The 20,914-nt window shown below is 49.6% G+C and overlaps 12 protein-coding genes across 12 annotated transcripts; 9 read left to right on the top strand and 3 right to left on the bottom strand.

Annotated features, from left to right (window-relative positions):
* Positions 1-995: 995 nt before the first annotated feature.
* N7520_010111 (Zn(II)2Cys6 transcription factor) lies at positions 996-3,286 on the top strand (the record flags this gene model as incomplete). The annotated part of the gene is made up of 4 exons (XM_057144045.1): positions 996-1,093; positions 1,156-2,438; positions 2,485-2,770; positions 2,815-3,286. The coding sequence occupies 4 exons, from the start codon at positions 996-998 to the stop codon at positions 3,284-3,286; spliced, it is 2,139 nt and encodes a 712-aa protein (XP_056993333.1).
* A 186-nt stretch (positions 3,287-3,472) lies between these two features.
* Positions 3,473-4,337, top strand: N7520_010112 (SDR family NAD(P)-dependent oxidoreductase; the record flags this gene model as incomplete). The annotated part of the gene is made up of 3 exons (XM_057144046.1): positions 3,473-3,531; positions 3,585-4,015; positions 4,066-4,337. 3 exons carry the CDS (start codon positions 3,473-3,475, stop codon positions 4,335-4,337), a joined length of 762 nt encoding a protein of 253 aa, XP_056993334.1.
* A 138-nt stretch (positions 4,338-4,475) lies between these two features.
* On the bottom strand, positions 4,476-5,781 carry N7520_010113 (NAD(P)-dependent alcohol dehydrogenase; the record flags this gene model as incomplete). Its single annotated transcript, XM_057144047.1, has 2 exons — positions 4,476-5,657; positions 5,725-5,781. The coding sequence occupies 2 exons, from the start codon at positions 5,779-5,781 to the stop codon at positions 4,476-4,478; spliced, it is 1,239 nt and encodes a 412-aa protein (XP_056993335.1).
* Positions 5,782-6,367: 586 nt separating this feature from the next.
* On the top strand, positions 6,368-8,975 carry N7520_010114 (60S ribosomal uL22 domain-containing protein; the record flags this gene model as incomplete). Its single annotated transcript, XM_057144048.1, has 10 exons — positions 6,368-6,454; positions 6,505-6,603; positions 6,648-7,244; positions 7,290-7,424; positions 7,776-7,841; positions 8,021-8,166; positions 8,221-8,288; positions 8,537-8,548; positions 8,601-8,776; positions 8,826-8,975. The coding sequence occupies 10 exons, from the start codon at positions 6,368-6,370 to the stop codon at positions 8,973-8,975; spliced, it is 1,536 nt and encodes a 511-aa protein (XP_056993336.1).
* Positions 8,976-9,378: 403 nt separating this feature from the next.
* N7520_010115 (putative haloalkanoic acid dehalogenase) lies at positions 9,379-10,101 on the top strand (the record flags this gene model as incomplete). Its single annotated transcript, XM_057144049.1, has 1 exon — positions 9,379-10,101. The coding sequence occupies one exon, from the start codon at positions 9,379-9,381 to the stop codon at positions 10,099-10,101; it is 723 nt and encodes a 240-aa protein (XP_056993337.1).
* A 535-nt stretch (positions 10,102-10,636) lies between these two features.
* Positions 10,637-12,024, top strand: N7520_010116 (VHS and GAT domain-containing protein; the record flags this gene model as incomplete). The annotated part of the gene is made up of 4 exons (XM_057144050.1): positions 10,637-10,789; positions 10,842-11,219; positions 11,277-11,934; positions 11,993-12,024. 4 exons carry the CDS (start codon positions 10,637-10,639, stop codon positions 12,022-12,024), a joined length of 1,221 nt encoding a protein of 406 aa, XP_056993338.1.
* A 334-nt stretch (positions 12,025-12,358) lies between these two features.
* Positions 12,359-14,565, bottom strand: N7520_010117 (uncharacterized protein; the record flags this gene model as incomplete). The annotated part of the gene is made up of 4 exons (XM_057144051.1): positions 12,359-12,757; positions 12,797-14,044; positions 14,074-14,405; positions 14,472-14,565. 4 exons carry the CDS (start codon positions 14,563-14,565, stop codon positions 12,359-12,361), a joined length of 2,073 nt encoding a protein of 690 aa, XP_056993339.1.
* A 721-nt stretch (positions 14,566-15,286) lies between these two features.
* N7520_010118 (uncharacterized protein) lies at positions 15,287-15,664 on the bottom strand (the record flags this gene model as incomplete). Its single annotated transcript, XM_057144052.1, has 2 exons — positions 15,287-15,594; positions 15,655-15,664. 2 exons carry the CDS (start codon positions 15,662-15,664, stop codon positions 15,287-15,289), a joined length of 318 nt encoding a protein of 105 aa, XP_056993340.1.
* Positions 15,665-16,993: 1,329 nt separating this feature from the next.
* N7520_010119 (uncharacterized protein) lies at positions 16,994-17,378 on the top strand (the record flags this gene model as incomplete). Its single annotated transcript, XM_057144053.1, has 2 exons — positions 16,994-17,044; positions 17,223-17,378. 2 exons carry the CDS (start codon positions 16,994-16,996, stop codon positions 17,376-17,378), a joined length of 207 nt encoding a protein of 68 aa, XP_056993341.1.
* A 69-nt stretch (positions 17,379-17,447) lies between these two features.
* On the top strand, positions 17,448-17,801 carry N7520_010120 (Acyl transferase/acyl hydrolase/lysophospholipase; the record flags this gene model as incomplete). Its single annotated transcript, XM_057144054.1, has 1 exon — positions 17,448-17,801. The coding sequence occupies one exon, from the start codon at positions 17,448-17,450 to the stop codon at positions 17,799-17,801; it is 354 nt and encodes a 117-aa protein (XP_056993342.1).
* Positions 17,802-17,840: 39 nt separating this feature from the next.
* N7520_010121 (Acyl transferase/acyl hydrolase/lysophospholipase) lies at positions 17,841-20,316 on the top strand (the record flags this gene model as incomplete). The annotated part of the gene is made up of 6 exons (XM_057144055.1): positions 17,841-18,243; positions 18,292-18,392; positions 18,459-18,486; positions 18,545-19,111; positions 19,300-19,390; positions 19,455-20,316. The coding sequence occupies 6 exons, from the start codon at positions 17,841-17,843 to the stop codon at positions 20,314-20,316; spliced, it is 2,052 nt and encodes a 683-aa protein (XP_056993343.1).
* A 1-nt stretch (position 20,317) lies between these two features.
* On the top strand, positions 20,318-20,694 carry N7520_010122 (Acyl transferase/acyl hydrolase/lysophospholipase; the record flags this gene model as incomplete). Its single annotated transcript, XM_057144056.1, is given in 2 exon segments — positions 20,318-20,437; positions 20,452-20,694. 2 exon segments carry the CDS (start codon positions 20,318-20,320, stop codon positions 20,692-20,694), a joined length of 363 nt encoding a protein of 120 aa, XP_056993344.1.
* Positions 20,695-20,914: the final 220 nt, after the last annotated feature.

Here is a 20,914-nt window from a genome sequence, read left to right on the forward strand (position 1 = left end):
TCAACGCTGGGCAGAAATCTATAAAACGCGAACCTCTCCGAAGAGAAACACAAAGACGAACCAGACCAAGCTTTCCAGGGGCAAGGGGGGCTATTAAAAGAACTGAAATGCATCATTTATATGTTACAGGCCACTCCTATGACATCCCCATATGTCACTGTTTGGACTGGATGTCCTATCTTCATGATGCTCAAGCTGGCCAATCATAGCTTCTACCTTGATGACCAGGATGTTCCTCAGGGATGCAGGTACTATCAAATCCTTCATTCGGATTCGTCCGGGTGAAATCCTTGCAGAACTCCTGACAGGCGTAACGCCCTTGAGGGTCCAAGAACTAGCCGATGAGGCCTGTCATTTCCATTATGGAGTTCGCAGGGGCTAAAAGCTTGGCAGTGCTCTAACATTGGCTTTGTGAATGTTTCAGAGTCAATCAGAAACCACAGATCATGAGGCTGACACCGGTGGCTTGATTCAGAATCTAACATGATTCAAGATATATTGATGGGATGATAAGTTAATTAGCCAACTAATGGGATGGATGGATGGCATCTTGTATGCTTACAAAGAGTACAATAGTGGCCTGGTATTTCAGGCACCAGTTATCAGGCACCAAGACAAGGACGCACCAAGTCACATGACAATCCTCAACACACTAAATGCAGCATTTCCCGTTGCCGCAATAGCCGACGGCAATTGATTGGGTCAGATTTGCAACAGCAAGAGAATTAGAGGAAACAAGTAGAACTTGCGAATGTAAGTCAAATATGCAATTGAAGTGCCCCTATGATAGAGACAAAGGAAGTAACAGTGGTGTATATAAAGCATATAACATGTGAATACTCTCACAGCTCAAATTGTCACGTAAACCTGGATTTCCCCGCAAAACTCAACCACGCGATGAGTAAGACCCCAAGCTCAGTCTGTGGGTCTCAAGGGCTCGGCCTTTGTTTCTTCACTTCCTTATGCAAATCTCCTAAGCTATAGGGCCCAACGACATGGAGTCCCCGCTGGTCGCGTCCCAGCCGTCCGATACTGTCAAGCGCGTATCTCGAGCTTGTCTACATTGCCGCCAGCGCAAATCGCGATGTGACCTGTAAGTTTACCAACTATATCCCTTCCGGGATCGGCATCTGTATTGTCGCTGATCACCTCTAGTGACAGCAATGGTAATCCAGGGAAGCCGCCGTGTCAGCGTTGCGTCCGGGAACATCGTGAATGTGTGCTCGGCGGCTCAAATCGTGGCGGGCGACGAATCCGCAAGAACAAAATTAAGAACTTTACCCCGGCCATTAATCAATCGCCTACTAAAGATTCCGAGGCAACCCTTAGTCCTAGTGGCTCTGAGGCTCGTCGTGCGCCGTCTGCTTCTTATTCTGGGCCGGTGGTTTTTCTCCCGCCCAATCCATCCGCGGGAACAGCTCCTGTTGAGGATGATGCCACAATTGATTCAGTACCTAGAAACCCTTCTGATGCCTGGCAGTGCTTAACAGGTATTGCCACTCAAAGTACGGCGCCTCCAGAGCAGGTTCATGTGCGGCAAAAGTCGGGCAGCTTTTCAGCGCACAGTGGTCTGCGCAATAGTATCGTGTCGGATTTCAACGCCCCGAGTACAGGGATTCGAGCCTATCGGCTCGTCCAATCTCGGGCTTTAGATCCAACGACAGTATGGCAGCTGGTTACTCGTTACGCAGACAACTTCCATCCATATCTCCCATTGGTCCCCAGGAAGTACTTTGAACGTTCTGCGCTGGACGAATTTGCCGCAAATGAGAAATACCTTCTGACGGCCATTGTCACCATTGCCTCGAAAGATCTGCTCGAACGACCTGAGATCCACGAGTGCTGCTCAAAATATATGCTGGAGCTGATCTCCGGAATATCAGCCGGCGCTGACTGTGATGTGGATGCTATTGAAGCTCTTCTTTTGCTGGCCGAGTGGGAGCCCCATGGACTTCGGTCTCGCATTGAGCGTGTCGGTCGTGGAGAGGAGGACCGTGCTGCGTGGATGCATGTTGGACTGGCCCTGCGCTCGGGCTATTTTATTGGGCTGGATCGCACCTCTTTTCGAGGAGATCCATGCGGCGATCAGGTGACGGAGGCCCGTCGTCGTTTAGCATGGGCTAGTTGCTATGTTTCGGATCGTTTAATATCGGTGCGCATTGGACGTGCCTTTTGGTCTCGGGGTCCGGGTCCGATGACCGGTCTTGTCAGTCAGGATTTCCCCTCGCTGCAGCCTGCAAAGGAAGGAGACGAGGATTATTCGAAAATATTCCAGGCTATATTGGATCTTACACAGCTCTATGGAAATGTCCATGAAGTCTTATATTCTGGGATGCGTACGAGCAACCAGATGATGTTGATGGGAGATTATGTGAAATATGTGGATGATTTTCGTCTTGCCATTCTAAGGTGGAAATCTCTTTGGGGGCCTTTAGATTGTGAGTTTCCCTTCTGTTATATCACTCATGATTCTCACATATACAGGTTCACCGGCCATGCGGGCCACACTGCAACTCTCATATGAGTATCTACGACTTTATACGACTGCATTTGCATTCCAAGCTGCGATCTCACAGTCTTTGGCTTCAACAAAGACCGATGCAATTTCCCATCGAGATCAGCTACGATCTACCTTTAAGAACGTTGCCTCGATGCAGGACTCGCGTTTCATCTACGAGTCCGTTGACGCGGCCAAGGCTTATTTAACTATTCTTGTGGATTCAGTAGATCCAGAAAGACACTTGCATTTTATGCCTCTTCGCTTTTATCTGTGAGATGCCTGATTCTTGAGATGGAGCCTTGCTAATGATCTAGGTATGGAATATATTCTGCAGTTTTCCTTTACAAGGCTCGCTCCTTTGGAATGATGCTTCCATCCGAAGAAGCGAAAGTCCAGGGTCTAGTCGCGAGAACTACCGAAGTCCTCAAGCAAGCAAGTGCTGGCCCTGATGACATTGGATCGCGCTACTCCCGTCTCCTTGAACTTCTATGGAAAGCCAAGCCATCCACTATGGTAGCTGAGACACCACAAAGCGCCGAGTTTGCAATGCAAACATTGTCGAACCCAGTCGCAGACTCCTCCTACATGGATTTCAGCCCTGCGAACGATTTCTCCTGGCTGGATCTTGAGGCTGTGGGCGACTATGTTTCGGGTGATCAAATATCCGGTGGCCTTTTGGGGCTGGATACTTTTCAGAACCCTGATCCGTATCAGTCTGGACAAGATCGACCGCAGACCTGGCAGCCATCCACTTGGCTAGATATGAATAGTAATCTCCTGTTCTAATTTGTGGTCAAAGGCCGCGATACCGCGGATACGGCAATTGATGCGGGGCTGCGGAGCTCCTCTCGGAGATTCCCCCGACTCCGCTGAGGGGTAACCGAGTCCATCTGTACCACTACCCTGGTTGCTGTCTATATTGATCAGACAGTCACCATTCTAACTTCAATTCACTGTGCACTCTCATTCACCATGTCGTCGCTCAATGAAATCCGGGGCCGATTGGCCCTCATCACCGGCGCATCGGGAGGGTAAGTCTAGCCGATTGACTAGATCCCCAAGCAAATATTAACAGATTATTCAGGATTGGAGCAGCTTGCGCAGAACAGTTGGCTGCACGTGGAGTCCACCTCGCGCTCACCTACGCGACAAACTTGGACGCGATGAATAAGATCGTCGCTGATATACAGTCCAAGTATGCCGAGAATAAACTGCGAATTTCAATTCACCAGGTCGATGTCGGCTCCGCTGATCAGATCGAGGCGATGTTTCAACAAATCGATGGGGAGCATGGTCAACGGCCTGATATCTTGATCTCGAATGCGGGGTATGGAAAGCGGTTCCCCAACGTGTGGGATATTACGCTGGAGGAGTTTGATTACACGCTGAATATCAACCTGCGTGCATCTTTCATTCTTGTCAAGGGTGTCGTTGAGCATATGAAGAGTCAACGATGGGGTCGAATTGTGTTTATGTCTTCGATCGCTGCGTCTGGGGGTGGAATTAATGGATGTCGTGAGTCCCTGCGGCAGCCCTGGAGTATTCGGATTTCCTAACGTTCTCAGATTACGCTGCGTCCAAGGGTGGTCTTACTGGTATGATGAAGAACCTCTCTACTCGTCTTGCCGAACACAATATCAGTGTCAACGATGTCGCTCCCGCTATGATTGGCGAAACGGGCATGATTCCCAATGCTGCAGCGATCCCCGAGGTGGCTGCTGGAATTCCAATAGGTCGTCTGGGTACTGTGGAGGAGACGGCTAATGTTGTTACGATGCTCGTGACCACAGGGTACATGACAGGTCAGAGTCTTCTACTGGCCGGGGGATTGAAATAAGCATAGGTGTATAAAACGAATGAATGAAACATGATATCCAATTCAAACTTATACTTATAGTCATTGTCATTTTGATACATCTACTTTCAACGGGTATTTTCTGTCATCATCTCATCACGAACAACCAATACAATGCAATTACAGACTAGCCTTGGCAGCTTCACTCGGCCCCTCAATAATCACCTTAACAACAGGGTTTCCAGACTCATCAACTCCCTTTCCAGCAAGCGCAAATGCCCTAGCGCCATCCTCAAGCTTAACCCGGTGTGTCACAACCTTCTCCTCAGTCGTCTGCATTTTGCCACTCGCCAGCAGCGCAATGGCAGCGGGGTACGCATGTCCATCGTACCGGAAGGTACCGATGATATCAACTTCACGTAAAGCGGCCGCTCCGACAGGAAGGGTTTGAATAGGGTTACCCATACCAATTTGGACCAGGATACCACCAGGCTGGGATGCGTAGATACCCGCCTGCACACAAGAGGGCACACCAGTGCAATCATAGACGCGAGTGAAGCCAGACACAGTAAGTCCGCCCTCAGTACCAGCCGCAGCAGTAAGAGTAGCAGCGACACTTTGCGCATTGCCGAATGCCCAGGCAGTTTGCTCAGCGTGTGGGGCATCCTTAGGAGGAGGTGGGTTCGCAGGGTCACCACGAGGAATAAGGGATGTCTTCAGACCGAGACCGAGGGATGCAGCGATCTCAAGACGTGAAGCATCAATATCCGCCACAACGATCGAAGTGAAGTTCTCGCTTGCAGCGAGGGCAGAGGCGAGGAGGAGGCCAATTGCACCAGCGCCGAAAACGAGAGCAGCGGTAGCTTCGCCTGTGGAGCGGGCGATCTCGACTTGTTCTTTTGTCGGGGGACGTGAGCGACGAATAGCATGTAAGCAGACGGCGAGTGGTTCGACGAGAGCACCACCTGCGTCAGTGACGTTGTCAGGAAGAGCATGGCACATGTCAGCGGGGTGGTTTGTGCGCTCCATAAGTGTACCGTCGAGGTGGGGGAAGACCTTTGCGGAGCTGCGGAACTGCATTGCGGGACAGATGTTGTAGCGGCCTTGTAGGCAGAGGGCGCATTTGCGGCAGGGGAGGCCGACTTCCATGGCGACGCGATCACCTACTTTGTGGGTGGTGACGTTGGGACCGATGGCTGTGATTGTGCCGGCGGATTCGTGGCCGAGACACATTGGCTCGCGGACGACGAAGTCGCCATTGCGGCCGTGGGAGTAGTAGTGTAGATCTGAGCCGCAGAGCCCAGTTGCTTGAACGGCGACTTGGACATCGCTACCTGAGGGAGCCGAGACAGCGCGTTTTTCCTGGATTGTGTTAGTCTTAAATCTGAGTTATAGAGCTGTGGACAGTAGAGAGTAGAGTAGAGCTTACCACTCGGAGGTCCTTTGCGCCGTGGAGGACGAGTACAGTTGCAGATGTTTCTGCCATGGTTTAGTGAAGAATGCAGTATAAGCAAGAGATGAAGAACCAAGTAAAAAATGAACTAAATGGAGGATCTTTGTCTCTGACGGCATCTGAATTCCCCTCATTTCCCCCCACTTGGCGCGTGGGGGAGTTAATTCACGGATTTACTCCGGTCGGTTATTGAGCTCAACATAGTAATTCTCAATAGCCGATTGCCGGAGTAAATGCGATTAATTGATCCATATTTACGATGATTCTATCATGCGAAACAGAGATTGAGAGCATAGAAAGTATTCAGTCGATTAAAAATATAGATTATTTTGTTGTAGATAAGTACATGTATATTTTTCAGGCTATCGAGTCTTTCTATGATACAATAGGTAGGAATGCTTCATGTTCAATTGCCGGATTACAACTTCCACAACTTTCTCCACTGAACACGGCGGTCGTGGGGGTCGGTAAGCTCCAGGTTATACCGAAGCTCCGTCCAAGGTTTCTTTTTTCTTTTCTTTCTCACTCCTTTCTACTCCAATTACAACAGACAAATGTAAGTATACCACCTCAAAGTCGACTAACATGCATGAGGCTCATCGCGCATAGATAATTCAACATGCCTTCCCAAGCAGCTCTCCTCATCGGAGCTATCACGCACTCGCGCAAGGAGTGGGAGAGTCTCTCCTCAATCCTGAACCTCAAGGTTGGTCGCATGTTGCATTGCATCGCATCGAAATCCGCTAATCGGCGTAGGAATTCCCTAGTGGTACCCGAGAGGAGTTCATCAAGAACTGCAAGGCAGGACACTATGACGATGTGGTCGCGATCTACCGATCTAACACCTCTAATAAGGTGCGCATACTAGCGAACAGTTACGAATGAAGCTAATTGATCAGTACACCGGAAACTTCGATGCCGAGCTGCTCGCCGTGTTGCCCCAGTCCGTCAAGTATATTTGCCACAATGGTGCCGGGTATGACAATCTCGATGTGGCAACCTGTTCGCAGAAGAATATTGCCGTCTCAAGCACCCCCGTTGCAGTAAACAATGCCACTGCCGACGTGGGCATCTTCCTCATGATTGGTGCGCTTCGCCAGGCTTATGTCCCGCAGGCTGCTCTTCGCGCTGGCACTTGGCAAGGACAGGCAACTCTGGGCAATGACCCCCGGGGCAAGGTCTTGGGAATCTTGGGCATGGGTGGAATTGGACGGGAAATGGCTGTGAGGGCCAAGGCATTTGGCATGAAGATCCAATACCACAACCGCTCCCAGCTCCCAGCGGAATTGGAGGGTGGAGCCACATATGTTTCGTTCGATGAACTTCTGGCCAATGCCGATGTTCTCAGCTTGAACCTGGCACTGAACGCGTCGACACGGCATATTATTAGCGCAAAGGAGTTTGGAAAAATGAAGGATGGAGTCGTGATTGTCAACACGGCACGTGGAGCTTTGATCGATGAGAAGGCGCTGGTCGCAGCGATCGAGTCTGGCAAGGTATGGTCTACATTACCAACTTCGGAATTTCGCTAACAGTTATAGATTCGCTCTGCTGGTCTGGACGTGTATGAGAACGAACCCGCGATCGAGCCTGGTCTGGTGAACAACACGCGGGTCATGCTGCTGCCGCATATTGGTACCATGACCTATGAGACACAGAAGGAGATGGAGATCCTGGTATTAGATAATTTGCGGTCTGCTGTAGAGAAGGGAGAGTTAATTACACAGGTACCAGAGCAGAAGCGGTAGAAGAGAAAGTTAGATTGATTAAGACAGAAATAGAAATAATTGTCGACAAGTAGACTTGAACTTCCAACATTGACTAGTTACTAGTCTTCCGCTGTAAATATTGATGACTTATCAAAAGCGATAACGATAAGGTTAGTTACTCACCTTACTAAAATGGGACTAGACCCGTGACTCAGCACGGATGGCAGTGCTTACCTAATGATATACCCAAAGCGGCTAGCGTTAGGGCAGGCTCGCTTAGGGCCCAGCAAAAACCACACGGTAGCGTTTTGATTGAAGGCAGACGGAAAGCGCCATCAGCATCCCGAAGGCCTTCGACACCTCCACGCCAAATCCTTCAAGATGGTGAGTTTCGCAGCCCCATCCTCGATCTATCGCTTGATCTATTCCGAACGACTTCGCAAAGACCATCATGACCCTTTTTTCGAGCGCATGGATGAATGCACCGCGTCCGGGTGCATCTCGAAAAAATCACCACCACCCAAAACCACCATGATTACTGACGACTTCTGTTCCCTCCACAGGTCCGTTACGCCGCACAGGAGATCGAAAACGCGAAGAGCGCCCGCGCTCGGGGCTCTTACCTCCGTGTTAGCTTCAAGAACACCCGCGAGACCGCCCAGGCCGTCAACGGTATGAAGCTGCAGAAGGCTCTGACCTACCTCGACAAGTAATTATCGCCAAGGCCAATTACAACATTTCCTTAATACTGACTCTTTTAAAGCGTCCAGAAGCACACCATGGCCATTCCCATGCGCCGTTACAACGGCTCTACTGGTCGCACCGGTCAAGGTTAGTGATATACTCTTCTACCTGGATGGAATTTTTGGAGGCAACGGTGTCACGAAGTGTTTCGCGGGGGCATATGGAACGATGAGTTCCCCATTATACGACTGTGGTTTCACAATTTCGCAACGGGATGGGTCATTTTTTACGACAGAATTTTGTGATTTTGGGACACCGTTGCCGCTCCAAAAAAAAGACTCCACATGTGGACTCGCATTCTCGAACTCGGCTAACAGGTTTCATCCCATGTGTAGCGAAGGCTCATGGTAAGTTTTAATCCGACGAAATTGCTGTTCTCATTGTCTAACATTTTTGGAGGCACCGACCGTGCCCGCTGGCCTGTGAAGTCAGCTCAGTTCATCACTGATCTGCTCAAGAACGCCGAGGCCAACGCCGATACCAAGGGTCTCGACACCAGCAACCTGGTTATCTCCCGCATCCAGGTCAACCAGGCTCCCAAGGGCCGCCGCCGTACTTACCGTGCCCACGGTCGTGTATGTTCACTTCTACATTCAAACTCTAGCCTCGACTGACATAAGTTAGATCAACCCCTACATGACCAACCCCTGCCACATCGAGTTGATCCTCACCGAGGCCAACGAGGCTGTCAAGAAGGCCCCCAAGGAGGACAAGGTTCGCCTGTCTTCCCGCCAGCGTGGCTCCCAGATCCGCCAGGCTCTCATTGAGGCATAAACGGATCGCGTGGAAAGGGATGTTGAACGGTGATTGAAAGAAAAAGGATCGCCGTGGACGGGCTGGCCGGAGTTATGCGCTTCTCTATGGTGGAGGATACCGAATCATATGAGGTTTTTCAGGTCATGGTACCAACACGGACAAATAAAAAGTTTAAAGCGCGGCTCTGGACACATAGTATTCTGTACTGCCCGATCTGATCATGATACCAACGTGGTTCCTACTCTGTGCAATGATATGGATTTGTACTTGTGTACTAGTGATTGTTAAATAAAATCACTATTAATGGGCTCAACGTACGGAGTAGGGAGTATAGATAAAAGATCGGCAAGTGAGAGTGCGGGGATTTTCTTGTAGAGCGCCATGTACCTAGTAGGTACTTTTGATCTTGACCCTCACAACCATGTCTAGCTTATCTCAGTACCGTCTTCTCTGTTTCGATGTCTATGGCACGCTCATTGATTGGGAGGAGGGGATCATCACGGCGCTCCAGCCGATCCTCAAAACCAGCAAGACCGAGTTCACTCGCAAGCACCTATTGACCATCTACCACGAGCTGGAAAGCGAACAGCAACGTCTTACCCCAGACAAACCATACTTCCAACTGCTGGCTACTATCCACCCTCTTCTAGCCCAAAGACTAAGCCTCCCTACCCCAAGCGAAGAAGACAGCATCCAGTTTGGGAAGTCGGTTGGTAGTTGGCCAGCATTCCCTGATACTATCGACGCCCTATACCGCCTCCAGAAGTACTACAAACTGGTCATCCTCTCCAATGTTGACAGGGCATCCTTCGCCCAATCCAACGCTGGCAGTCTGCAAGCATTCCCCTTCGATCTCATCATTACAGCCGAGCATGTGGGCTCCTACAAGCCCGACGCGCGGAACTTTGCGTATATGATGAAAGCAGTGCAATCAGACTTTGGCGTTGAGCCGGAACAGATCTTGGTGACTGCACAGAGTCAGTATCATGATCATCAGCCCGCATCTCGAGCGGGGATCCGGTCTGTGTGGATCGAGAGACCTGGCGCCATTATGGGAAATTCAGAGGACGCTCCTATTTTTGATTGGCGCTTTGATACGTTGGGTGAAATGGCACACGCCTTGCAGAATGAACGAACTCAGTAAAGTGTTGCTGCCTGGTCATGATGTGTTCGTAAAGTATGGGCGCAGCCACGGGATGCATCCACATTGCCGGGGAGTGGGAGGGCTTGGCGATGCCAATCTTGCTGCCTCGACACGTACATCATTACGCATTTAAAGAAAGTATGAACTGGTGTATTGAATTATTGAATTACTCTCTCTGGATCAGTATACGGTACATAGGGAAATGGGTAGGAGAATTGGTAGATCGGAATAGATGAGTAGCTACTAGTCACCGGGTAAAAATAAAAGCGAAAAGACCGCTGAGAGCCTCAAACAAAGGGACCGGAGTAAAACACTTCCATGGATGGCATATTTGGGCGAGGATTATAGTTTTACCAAAGAAATTAACGGATTCCATGCAGACATTGATGTTCATTTGCCACAGAAAATACCCTGTAACGTTTGAGCTGGAGAGGCTATATATAGTTAGGCTCGGATCTCGATGACTGGACCCTACTGATTTCGCCCCCAACTCACTTTCTTACTTTTCCCCCTCTCCACCACAACTTAGCCCACAATGAATCGCCTCTTCGACAAATTGAGTCGACGAGATAGCCCCAACAGCTCCGCTGCTCCGGCTTCTCCGAGTGACAATGAGACTACCCATGACGAGGGTTCTCCCGAAGCACTGATTCAAACCGAATTGGTGCGCTTTTGCGAGAAGGAATCGGTATGTACCTTCCGGCTTTATGCAGACACTTGGCTGACTCTTCTCTCACAAGGGAAATGATGAATTCGTTCATCTTCCTCGTATTGTCGAACTTGCCGAGTCTAGCCCCGCCGCCGCCAAGGAAGCTGCTTATCGCATAAGGAAGTTTTTGAAGACGCCAACCAGAATTCCGAACAACGTACAATACCAGGCGATTATGGTTATGCGCATCCTCACGGATAACCCAGGCGCAACTTTTACCCGGAACTTCGATACGAAATTCGTCAAAACGATTGAAGAGCTGCTCCGGTATGGAAGAGACTACCATGTGCAGAGCTATCTCCGCAGCTACCTGAAAGGTCTCGAAAGCACCCATCACGACGATCCATATCTCCAAGGTCTCCTGCAGATGTGGGCGAAGGAACAAACCTCCAAGGGCTCCCGGTCCTTTGTAAGTACGTGATTCCAGTTTAGGGTGGTCACACGCATGCTCACCACGTCCCCACAGATGGATCACTTCCGTCAGCCGAACCAACCGAATCCGGGGTTTAACGCTCAAATGGCCCCGCCACCACCGCCGCGTCTAACAGATCCAGTTACTGCGTGTCCCGACGCAGGCGAACTGGCTGCGCGGGTGGCAGAGGCACGCAACTCCGCAAAGTTGCTCACGCAATTCGTACAGATGACACCACCCGCAGAAATCAACGAGAACGAACTCATCAAAGAGTTTACCGATCGCTGCCGAACATCCTCGCGACTCATTCAGTCTTACATTCACGCGAACAACCCCGCCCCAGACGAAGACACCCTTCTTACACTGATTGAGTGTAATGATGAGGTCTCCGTTGCTCTTTCGAATCAACAGCGCGCTATGCTGAGAGCCCGCAAGGCCCAGGGCTCGGCGAGTCCAAGCGGCAATGATTCTGTTTCCCCAGTCATGGCTTCTGGTGCTCGCCAGGTACCTGAAAGCAACCCATCGCAGGAGGCAAGAACAGGCGCATTGATTGACTTGGATAACCCGGTGACGGATAGCCGTATCAATCCTGTTCGAGACACCCAGGATTATGAATACCGGGCAGAGGACTTTCAAGTCGATAATCCATTTGCGGATAACAATATTGCAAATGACTCAAATGTGGAGCGGAATCCGCACAGCGTTGATTCGCGTACGGTACATTTCCAATCTTCGGAGCATGCATGATTGCGACCTGCGATGATTTGTAGTTGAAGATACCCTCGACCCAAGCGTTCTTTGATCTTGATCTTGCAATTCTGAATGCGTTGTTATCTGTTATCTGCATTGTTTTCAAGATACCTTTTTACTATGCAAGTCAATATTAATGGCTTAAGACAAACTTTTCATTTGTAGAATGCTATCAAATCTACCTCCCACTCTATTACTTGGTACACTGCAAACTTTTTGTAGGCGTTCGAAACCCCGAGCTCTCGACTTTTCCTCCCCCTCTTCTCATTCCACTTCTCTTCTCTTGGAGTTTTACCCAAGGAATGATAACATCACTATGGTACCCTGGTCATGGCTGTAAAATTTTTTATTTACATCTTTACCACTCACTCAGATACTTCTAATATTTACAGACCTAGATCCCAGTTATCTCCAAACTCCAATAGGAACGGAGGCAGCGCCGTCAATTCCGGGTCAAATGTCCAAATATCAGCGGGTGCCATTTCCACACGATTCCCCGGCCAAGGTGCTCCATCCGTGAGTGCACCCTGTGTAGTGCTCGAATCAGGAAGGATCCCTGTCTGCAAGGAACTTTCGTCAATGCCCATATGAAATAATGGCCGAGGCGGTTGTGCTGGGACGGAATCAGGACATTGTTTGTCTGAGGAATCACCGTGAATACCGCAGTCGAGGAAAATAGTACCGAAATACGGAATGTCGACTTTGATGCGGTTGGACTGGTCATCCTCAGTCGAGGGCCCTGCGGAGATGGCAGATTGTGAGGGAATCTCGCCCTTTGCAACATTCTTCAATGTGCGTAGCACACTAAGCCCTCAAGTTGCCACCTTGTCTGGTGGTTGTCCTTTTGCCAATTTCTCCAGAGTTTCCATGACGCTTTCAACAGCGCGCCAATCATTTAGACTGGACTGGGGCCGACCACCTGGTCCTATTATATTGATCATAAGAGTGACAGCGGCAGTAAAAGCCTGGAAATCAAGCGATTTGCAGCAGAAACTTTCGGCAGTCAGCTGGCGCATGGAAATGTAGCATGTAATCATGTGCCGGGATGCCTCGAGGCAACTTTGCCTGTTGTAGTTGTACCGTCTATGGGCTCCAGACTCGAGAAGAAGTGGCAGATGTAGCCATGCTAGAAGTTGATAATACCATAGCCTCGCCATGAATTTATTATACGCCCAAGCTCGTTGTATAGACTTTCCTGAGGTAGGAATCCCGGTTTCTTCAGCTATTTCTGGAGGATCGACCGACATTAGCTCTGAATCGATGGTCTGTGTCATTCTCACCATTAGGGGAGTGACTATGGTAAACTTTTGATTTCGGATTATCGATCCAGCAATGCGACAAAGGAGAACCATAGAGTAAGAAGGTGTTTCGCTAGGCACGCGCTGCGAATCTAACGCTACATCGGTAATGCCATGATACATTCCTAGCATCAAGGAAAGATATCGATCTGCATATATTACGTGATTCCATATATGCCTTGCCCGCGATATAGATGCAGTATCATGCTCCCCCTTTAGGGCAAGACGATGAAGTCCGATGATTTGACCCACGTTTAGAGCACGTCGATAAGATAGCCAGGCACTTCGTAGTTTCCCATCGTTATTGTAGAATATTCCTTGGAGGACTAAGCATTCTAGTCCGTCAATGCCACTTACCAACGTCTCGTCACAACTAATCGAATGTGCAACAATGTTGACGCATTTTGCGATGAGTTCTGCTGGAGGGCAGGGAAGCTCCAATGAATCAACGACGAATCCCCGTGGGAGTTGCTGCAGACAGATTGCCACCCACAATAGAGCTTTGGCGATGACAACAGGGTGGTGGTTTGAGAAAGAAGCTCGTGAACACGGAAGAAGTGATTCTTCGTAGTCTTGAAAGCATTGGGCTCGGACCAGCCACCAGCAGCTATTGGCCTCTAGTCTTTTCAAAGTACTATATGACGGTAGGAGGGCTAAGAGCTCGTGACGAAGTTTCTCCCACTGGCGATTCATTGTGTCATATAGGGTGATACTTGGCGGAGAGGCGTGTGATCGTTGAAAGCCTAATTGTTTCAATGTTAGCGGTAAATTTTCCTATGCGAAATAGCATAAGTAATCCATACCACCCCGTTGTTGAAAAGTGATAAAACAGGGGCATTTTCATTAGCAGGTGTAATAGCTGTGCTGGAGCTCGGATTGCTGCTATCAACGGTCCCTGTTGGTGGTGACACTGGCGGCTCTCGTTTATCACCAAGAGTATCTAATCGCCGCAAGACTCTCTCTAGGAGGGATTCTACGCGACCTAGCCGATCATTGAGTGATGCACGGTCTGATTCGCGTAGATTTTCAGGTTCTGGGAAGTCTTGGCTGCGACAAACCGTTCCCCTGGCCAGACATTCGCGACAAGTGGAATCGCCATCGGAGACATAATGACAGCGAACCTTGCGATGTTTACCTAGATTGATTTCAGGTTAAAACCACTATATCGAATGATATAAAGTACTACTAGGTGAGTACATACATTCCCAACAGCTGCGGGTCCCTTTTCGGATTCTCTTGCGAGGCGGTTGTTGGTCCTCGGGTGGGTGCGGTGGTAAATGCGAATTGGCGAGCATAATTACACTCGTTGTGAAATGTGAGTCACTGACCTAACGTGTTGGAGGTGGGGGAGGATATGGGAGGTCAGGATAGATGTACAGGGGGCATACGGAGTACGTCGTACAACGAACAGCGTCTGGCCGATCACCTTGAGGGGGCTGGTTATTGAAGAGGGGAATCGATGGCAGCACGCCTGGCAACATGTATCAACCTCAGGCATCAATGTTTACAAGTCTGTCATCTATACCTAGCAGGGGGTAGTTTCATTCTGGAAGTTTTGCTGGAGTACTCGACAAATCCGAGTCTATACCGTGACGTGTACATGGGGCCATTTTTATCCTTCACCAAAGATTTCCCTCTCCATAACGCCTCGCTCACAGTCCCTAGTCCTTTCGTTTATACATTCATTCTTAGCGGAAGCAAACATCTCTCAATGCTGCGTTCTGTTTTGGAAAGAATCGGTAATGTGGCATAACACGCTCTGAGCCACTCAGAAAATTATTCAATAGTGTATTCCATGACTCTGAAATCCTTATCAGGAAATTGCAGGAAATTGCATAGAGGGCATAAAAGGCGACTACCAAATATTTGTATGGATCCCTATGGCCCGAGGCGTACTTATGAATCTAACATGCATAGGTAATTTTCGGAAGGTTCCAAGAAGGTTTGTGCATCTACTAGTAGATACAAATGTATAAGGGGTATCGCAACCAAGGGCACCTAAAAATTTGAGGCCGATCAGGCTGCTGATGCAACAGTAACCGCCCCCGAAAGCTTAGTCCATGGTATCCCCATGCAGACCACAGTGGCCAAACAAGATGCGACAACGGCCACCAAGAATGCTGCCTGAAGACCTTGCATATATGCGCCGAGGATAAAGCTCATTTGCTCTGAAGAGAAAGCTTTACGCAGCTCAGTTGCGCCTGTCATCGCAACTTTGGAGGCATCGACGGTTGAAGTCTCTCCACGGAGAACATTGAGCAAAACATTGACCATAGCTGACTGACCAGCGCTGACAAAAACCGACCCTCCGATTGTTTGCACAGCTATAGGCCATTAGTCATGCGAGCAAATTGATGAAGATATTGGAAAATGGGAGAACCTACTTAACACCATGGCCGTCACAGATGGCAAGTCTTCCGGCTTAACGGATGCTTGTGCAGTGACCACGGGAACTTGGAAGCACCATCCGATACCAATACCAGCTAGTAGCTGATATCCAATCCATTTGCCAGGTCCAGTATTGACCTCAAGGGTGTAAAGCAAACCTGAGCCGATCGCTGTGAGTGCCGCTCCGGCTCAGGTGCGAACTGTGAAGAACCTGCAGGATAGTTGGTCCGGTTCCAGTTCTAAAAGTTGGAACCTGGGACCCGTATGGTCCGACTCCAGGTTCCGGCCTGCGGAACTGGAACCGGACCATGTCGAGGTCTACCCTAGAGTTAGGGTAGCTAGATATGGTATAAAGTAGTAATCTTTGAAGTGGTTGTAAGGATTAAAAGGGCCAGGGTAAGAAGATAATGAAGCAGATCTAAAAGGAATATAAAATAGTACTAATTTGGTCCCTAGATATCAACAGTCCTACATACCAATGTATTAGGAACCAGGCGCCATGCTCCTCCAGTCTAACCTATAATATCAAGTAGCAGAAGTTCCCCACTACGATATATATTAGAGTCAACAGTCTAAACAAGAAGCCGAAGCCAGGTATTATAGAGACATTAGTTAGACTTTTTACCTACCGCCTAGTAGAGGTGCAATAATACTTGATATAGCTCGAATTGACTTAATTTTCGAGATTCAAACGAACGGTTCCGCTTTAAGTGACCAGAGACCCGTATAGAGACATATTAAAAATTCAGTTCGAAAACAGTCGTGTGAGACTATCTGAAGCAGCCAGACTTCACAGGGTGAGCTTTCCCCAATCCATTCACCTTATGATAACCACCTCATCATAACCAGCCCCACTTCGGGCCTAAGTAGAATAACCGGATGGTTTTATAGCGTTGACTAGATCAAACACAAAATAACCTGCTCGATAATTCCCCGATTCTTAAATCCAAGCAGTAGCGCAACTTTAGCTAAAGAGGTGGATAAAACGATTGGTTGTTACACAGTAGAGGACTGGCCTCGATTCTTGGCCTTCAAATGTAAGTCAAGACACCTGTAGGCATGAGTAAACGATTCTTGTATGGTGAGCTTTGGTGATACGGTGAGGTAATAAATCCTTATGAAGAAAAGAAGTCAGAGATCTGGTTGTAGACTGGCAAGGGATCATGTACCATCACTGTGTATTTCTTTTGGGTAAGGTCACAAATTCCTGCATTAAATTACACCAAACTTCTGGATTCCAGTATTTGTATCCTTAAGCAATGGTACCGAAATTTTGATACAGCTTACACTTATTATTGCTGGGACAAAACAAAGAAAAAAAAAAGGATATTCAACATGTGGTTTAGTGGCCGGGCTGACAGTGTGGCCGACTCGCTTGTGAAATACGTTAGATGTGGTTAGCCTGCTGATTACGGCGCGTCTTCCCGTCGGCGTCAGGATTTTTGGCTGATCTTGCAGCAATAATGCAGCTGACCCAGCAGCTTAGCGCACGTCAGACCCACCGTCATTAACGATGAATCTCTAATCACGCAATACAGTTGTTTTTTTTTTTTTTTTGGCCCAGTCTGCTGCAAACTACCTCGACATGAACGGGTCAGATAGTGTTTACGGCCAACCACGATGGAGACCCCAGCCCCGGGCTTATCGCGAAGAGCTTGGGCCAGGCTGTGATGGTAAAATTACAACAGCGCTAGATCAGAAGGCCCAAAGATATGTATAAGAGGATACTTGTGGGAGATGTCCAGCCCAGGTACAAGCAACTCAAAATTATAACACTAGGAACAGCAAGATGGTCATCAATCATGCAGGTGGCGAGAACTATACCGTCCCAGGACCGCGAAAAGAGGAGCCAAATGCCTCCAAAAGCCCATACCGACAGGATCCGATCGCGATAGTTGGGCTAGCAAATCGCTTGCCGGGCCATAGCACAAATCCAAGCAAGCTCTGGGAGTTCCTCGAGCGTGGAGGCGTCGCGGGAAATGACCCTCCCGCTTCACGATGGAGCCTCCAAGGCCATTATGACGGGTCGGGGAAGCCCCATACCGTCCGAACGCCGGGCGCCATGTTCGTCGAAGACATTGATCCTGCCGACTTTGACTCGGGTTTCTTCAACATATCGAGTGCTGATGCCATCTCTATTTGACCCCAGCAGCGGCAGCTACTCGAGGTGGTCTATGAGGCGATGGAGAACGCTGGATTGTCGTTGGAATCCCTCAACGGAGCCCCCTATGCCTGCTTCGTGGGATCGTATGCAGTTGATTATCAAGATATGCAAATGCGTGATCCTGAGGACCGAGTCGATGGGATGACGATCGGAGTGGGCCGCGCGATTTTGAGTAACCGCATCAGCCACTTCCTGAACCTCAGGGGAGCTAGTATGACCATCGATACCGCATGCTCGGGCAGTCTAGTCAGCGTTGATGTTGCCTGCCGATACATTCAAACTGGCCAGGTCGAAGGCGCAATTGTGGCTGGAGCGAACCTATACCTCAGCCCCGACCAAAATCAGGACATGGGAGCTATGCGTGCCGCCTCATCAGCAAGCGGCCGCTGTCATACTTTTGACGCAAAGGCAGATGGCTATTGTAAAGGTGAGGCAATCAACGCCATCATTCTTTAAAGACTCGACGCAGCCCTGCGGGACGGGGATCCGGTTCGCGCAATCATCCGCGGAACTGCCACAAATAGTGACGGATGGACACCAGGCATTGCCAGTCCAAACGGGGAGGCTCAAGTCGCCGCCATGCGTGCCGCATTTGCTGCCGCGAGCATCACTGATATGAATGAGGTGGGGTATTAGGAAGCACACGGAACAGGTACCCTAGCAGGTAAGTCTTGCCAGCCCGCCATTTTCAATTCTGAGGCCTGATGCTGATACATATCCAGGTGACCCAATCGAGGTCGCGGCTGCCGCTTCAGTCTTCGCAGCCACCCGGCCCGCGGACCAACCTCTGATAATTGGATCAATCAAGAGTAACATTGGACATTCAGAGCCTGCCGCTGGAGTATCCGGATTGATCAAAGCTGTGCTGGCGGTAGAGAAGGGTGTCATCCCGGGAAATCCAACATTCCTCGAACCAAACCCAAAGATTGATTTTGAGGGTCTCAAAGTCAAAGCCTCCCGTGTGGCTTTGCCCTGGCCCAAGAACTTTGCCTCTCGCATTGCTTCCGTGAATTCCTTCGGATATGGCGGCTCTAATGCCCATGTTGTGATTCAGGATGCTGGTTCCTTCTTGGGTCACAAACAGGTTCCGCACGCGTTCTCCTTCGCTAAAGTTGACTCCTTCTTTGATGACGACGTGGATACGCCAAACACACGACCCCAGTTACTCACATCTTCCGCGAATGATGACATTTCGTTGAAGAAGTATGTTGCGGACCTTCAGCGGCATCTCCTTAATCCCCGAGTCAAAGTCCAGCTATCAGACCTGGCCCATACCTTGGCCCAGCGAAGTAGTCTCTTCACCCGCGGCTTTCTGCTCACTGAGCGGCCCTAGCTGGATGATACCTCTCTTGTAACTGGCAAAAGAAGGCCCGAGAGGCCTCGTGTTGGCTTTGTGTTCACGGGTTAAGGTGCCCAGTGGCCTCAAATGGGCAAAGGTGTGGTGCAGCTATTCCCGCAAGCTAAGCACATTCTCCAGGGCTTGGATTCCGCGCTACAGAGTTTGCTCTAGGCACCGACCTGGTCATTGCTAGAAGAGCTGGTGGAACCCAGAAGTCCAGAGCATTTACGTTAGCCTGAATTCTCTCAGCCACTTGTGACCGCACTACAGCTGGTCATGATTGATCTTCTTAGATGTTGGGGAATTCAACCCGAAAGTGTGGTCGGCCATTCCTCCGGAGAGATTGCCGCGGCTTACGCCGCAGGTCTTTTAACACCCGAAGATGCGATAAAGATTGCTTTCTTCCGTGGCCAGGCCGCCAAAGAATTGGCTGGAACCCCAACAAATGAAACCGGCGTCGGAATGATGGCTGTTGGCCTAGGCGCAGAAGATGCGATGAGATACATCGGGCCCAATTCTGAAACTGTGCAAATTGCCTGCTTTAACAGCAGCTCCAGCGTGACGCTCTCTGGAAAGATTCAGCATCTGAATGATGTCAAAGACCGGCTCCAACAAGATAGCCATTTCGCCCGTTTGCTACAGGTCAATTTGGCCTATCACTCTAAGTATATGGTTGAGATTGGTGATCGGTACATCTCTTTGCTGCAGGCCCATTGCGGGAAACCTCCGACCGGCCAATCCGCAGTGAAAATGTTCTCTTCCGTCCTTGGCTCGCCCATGTTGAGAGAGGCTGATCCAGAGTACTGGAAGACCAACATGGTCTCTCCGGTGCGATTCAATGAAGCGTGTAGCTCCATGCTGTCGTCTGGGTCAGCAGACTTCTTGATTGAACTAGGTCCCAGCGGTGCTTTAGCGGGCCCCATTGCCCAGATCAAGAAGTCACTATCAGGTAACGCCAGCAATACCACCTACATTACAGCGGCAAAGCGTAGCCCAACCTCGGCTCTATCTTTATTTAACGTAGCTAGCCGATTATTTATTGCCGGCGGCCGGTTAGACCTCAGCGCAGTCAACAAAAATCCGTCTGACGCTCAGCATCCGGCTCTAATCGTTAATTTGCCAAACTACGCGTGGAACCACCGCACCAAGTACTAGTATGAGTCTGATACCTCAAAAGAATAGCGATATCGCCCATTCCCCCACCATGATTTACTCGGCAGTAAAATCCTCAACTCTCCGTAGAGTGCGCCCACTTTCCGGAAGACACTCGACCTTCGTAATCTTCCATAGCTTCTGGACCACAAGATAGGCACCGACATCGTCTTCCCTACGGCAGGATTCTGTGCCATGGCTATCGAGGCAATCTATCAATGCACTCAGATGACTCTGCCAGTTGAGGGGGTAACTCGGGCAGGCCAAATACGCTACCGACTCCGAAATATTAGGTTTGACAAGGCGCTTATCCTCGAGGAGGGCGTGCCAGCGAAACTCACTATCACACTCTCCCCCCATCCTAGAACCAAGAATTCTTAGTACGACTTTCGGGTTACTTCATCTCATAATGGCAATCGCATAGAACACAGTCACGGTCTTATTCGCACCGAATCACACCCAACTAAGATAGGGTCCCCTTCGGCAATTCAGCCCCTCCAGCATCCTACCAAGGCCTCTATTTAGTACAAAACCCAAGAAGATGCGGGATACGGCTTTAGCCCATACTTCCAAACCCACCAAGAGATTAAGTCAGTTGCTG

The sequence above is a fragment of the Penicillium odoratum genome, assembly GCF_028828045.1.
Source record: "Penicillium odoratum strain IBT 22623 chromosome Unknown utg000006l_segment0_segment0, whole genome shotgun sequence".
NCBI classification, from domain to species: domain Eukaryota; kingdom Fungi; phylum Ascomycota; class Eurotiomycetes; order Eurotiales; family Aspergillaceae; genus Penicillium; species Penicillium odoratum.